At 39.2% G+C, this 2,019-nt stretch overlaps 1 protein-coding gene across 15 annotated transcripts in view; it reads left to right on the top strand.

Moving 5' to 3' along the window:
* The window catches only part of PBRM1 (polybromo 1), a 138,266-nt gene that overhangs the window by 69,351 nt on the left and 66,896 nt on the right, over positions 1-2,019 (top strand). For all 15 annotated transcript variants that reach the window (XM_015569189.1, XM_015569187.1, XM_015569195.1 and 12 more), the window contains one exon: positions 1-144. This exon is cut by the window's left edge and continues 508 nt beyond it. In XM_015569189.1, coding sequence (XP_015424675.1) covers positions 1-144 — 144 coding nt within the window. The remainder of the gene's footprint in view (positions 145-2,019) is intronic.

Below are 2,019 nucleotides of genomic sequence, written 5' to 3'. Positions count from 1 at the left end.
TGCTGTGGATCCCAGCTTTCCAAACAAACCTCCTCTTACTTTTGACATAATTAGGAAGAATGTTGAAAATAATCGCTACCGGCGGCTTGATTTATTTCAAGAGCATATGTTTGAAGTATTAGAAAGGGCAAGAAGGATGAATCGGTATGTTTTCAAAACCACTTCTTTTTTATATATATATATATAAACTGTGATATTTATTGTAAAACAGAAGAATTCTGCTTTGATGTACTGTTTCAGCTTAGGTGCATGATTACAGTTGGTGGAGTGCTATTTTGAATTCTAATTAGCCAGAACTTCTAGAGAGAGAGCATCTAGATTAGGACTGATGAGAAGAAGGAATAAGACAAAATTAGAGATCTGTTGAAAAGCAAAACTTAAAATACAGCCTTTCACAAATTTTTAAGAGAGAGAGAGTGGAAGGAGGGGGGAGAGACAGAGAGAAACATCAATGTGAGAGAGAGACATCGATTGGTTACTTTCTGCATGCACCCTGACCAGGGTCGGGGATCGAACCTGCAACCAAAGTACATGTTTTTAATGGGAATTGAACCTAGGACCCTTCAGTCCGTGGACTGACACTTTATCCACTGAGCTGAGCCAGTTTGGGTCACAAAATATTTTTTTAAAGGATAAAGTTTATAATTAGAAATAGTTGTATGGTTTTCTTTTGAGGTTTGATTTCAATTCAAGCATACTTTAAATAAGTTAAAATTGTTTTAAGGTATTGATCTGAGATTAAACTGATTTAAATTTGGTCACCATTTCAAGTACCTAAAAGGACTCTTTTTTCTTTTTGATCCTCACCAGAGGATATTTTTCCATTGACTTTTAGAAAGAGGGAAAGACAAAAATATCATTGTGAGAGAAACATTGATTGGTTGTCTCCTGCACGAGCCCTGACCAGGGCCCAGACCGGGAAGGAACCTGCAACTGAGGTACATGCTATTGACTGGAATCAAACCCAGGATCCTTTGGTCTGCAGGCCAACATTCTGTCCACTGAGAAACTGTCCACAGGGCAGGACTTTTTGTTTTTAAATCTCAGATTTCTCCCTTTAAGTGCCTTCTGCTGACATTAAATGTTCAAAAACAGTGGTCAGCAAACTGTGGCTCACAAGCCACATGCGGCTCTTTGGCCCCTTGAGTGTGGCTCTTCCACAAAATACCACATGCAGGCGCACGTGTACAGTGCAATTAAAACTTTGTGGCCCATGCACAGAAGTCGGTATTTTGTGGAAGAGCCACACTCAAGGGGCCAAAGAGCCGCATGTGGCTCGCGAGCCACAGTTTGCCAACCACTGTTCTAAAAGAAGCAGTCAAATTTAAATTTCCATCAAGCTTAAATTCCCTTTTAATTGTGATTTGTCATACATTTTTGCCACACAACAATAGTATGCTTGACAGTTAAAACAATTTCAGTTCAGCAATTACAGTGTGTCTTCTTTATGCTCTTGGAGTCACTTGGAGGAATATAAAAAGTTAAAGATACAGACTCTCCCTTCTTAGAGCTTGCAGTCTATCATACTGAGAATTAGACTTTTAGGCAGTTGGGATGGGTAATTCTTTCTGCGGAGTCTGTGAATCCTGCAGTTTTTTGGATCTTGAAAGAAAAATTAATAGTAATGTTTGCTATTCCTGTTTAGCACCTGTTCTTCATAAATCACCGTGTAATAAGTACGTTCTGTAAATCTATAAATTCTAGATAATCTCTAGAATAGCCATTCTAGGTAGGTGATAATCTTCCTAGTTTGCATGTGAAATAGAAATTCACAGCCTGGCCCATGTGGTTCAGTGGTTGAGCGTCGACCCATGAACCAAGAGATCACCAGTTTGATTCTTGGGTCGGGCACATACTCAGATTGTGGGCAGCCAATTGATGTTTCTATCTCTCCATCCCTCTCCATTCCTTTCTCTCTAAAGTCAATAAAAACATTTTTTTTTAAAGAAGTGCACAGAGAGAAGTTGCCCAAAGCCACATAACTAGTAAGTGTGGTGGCTTGTTTTGTTTCCCCCTAGA

Source organism: Myotis davidii, unplaced genomic scaffold, assembly GCF_000327345.1.
Source record: "Myotis davidii unplaced genomic scaffold, ASM32734v1 scaffold725, whole genome shotgun sequence".
In the NCBI taxonomy this organism is placed as follows: Eukaryota; Metazoa; Chordata; class Mammalia; order Chiroptera; family Vespertilionidae; genus Myotis; species Myotis davidii.
Note: the sequence above shows the minus strand (reverse complement) of the source record. Positions and strands in the feature narration are given on the sequence as shown.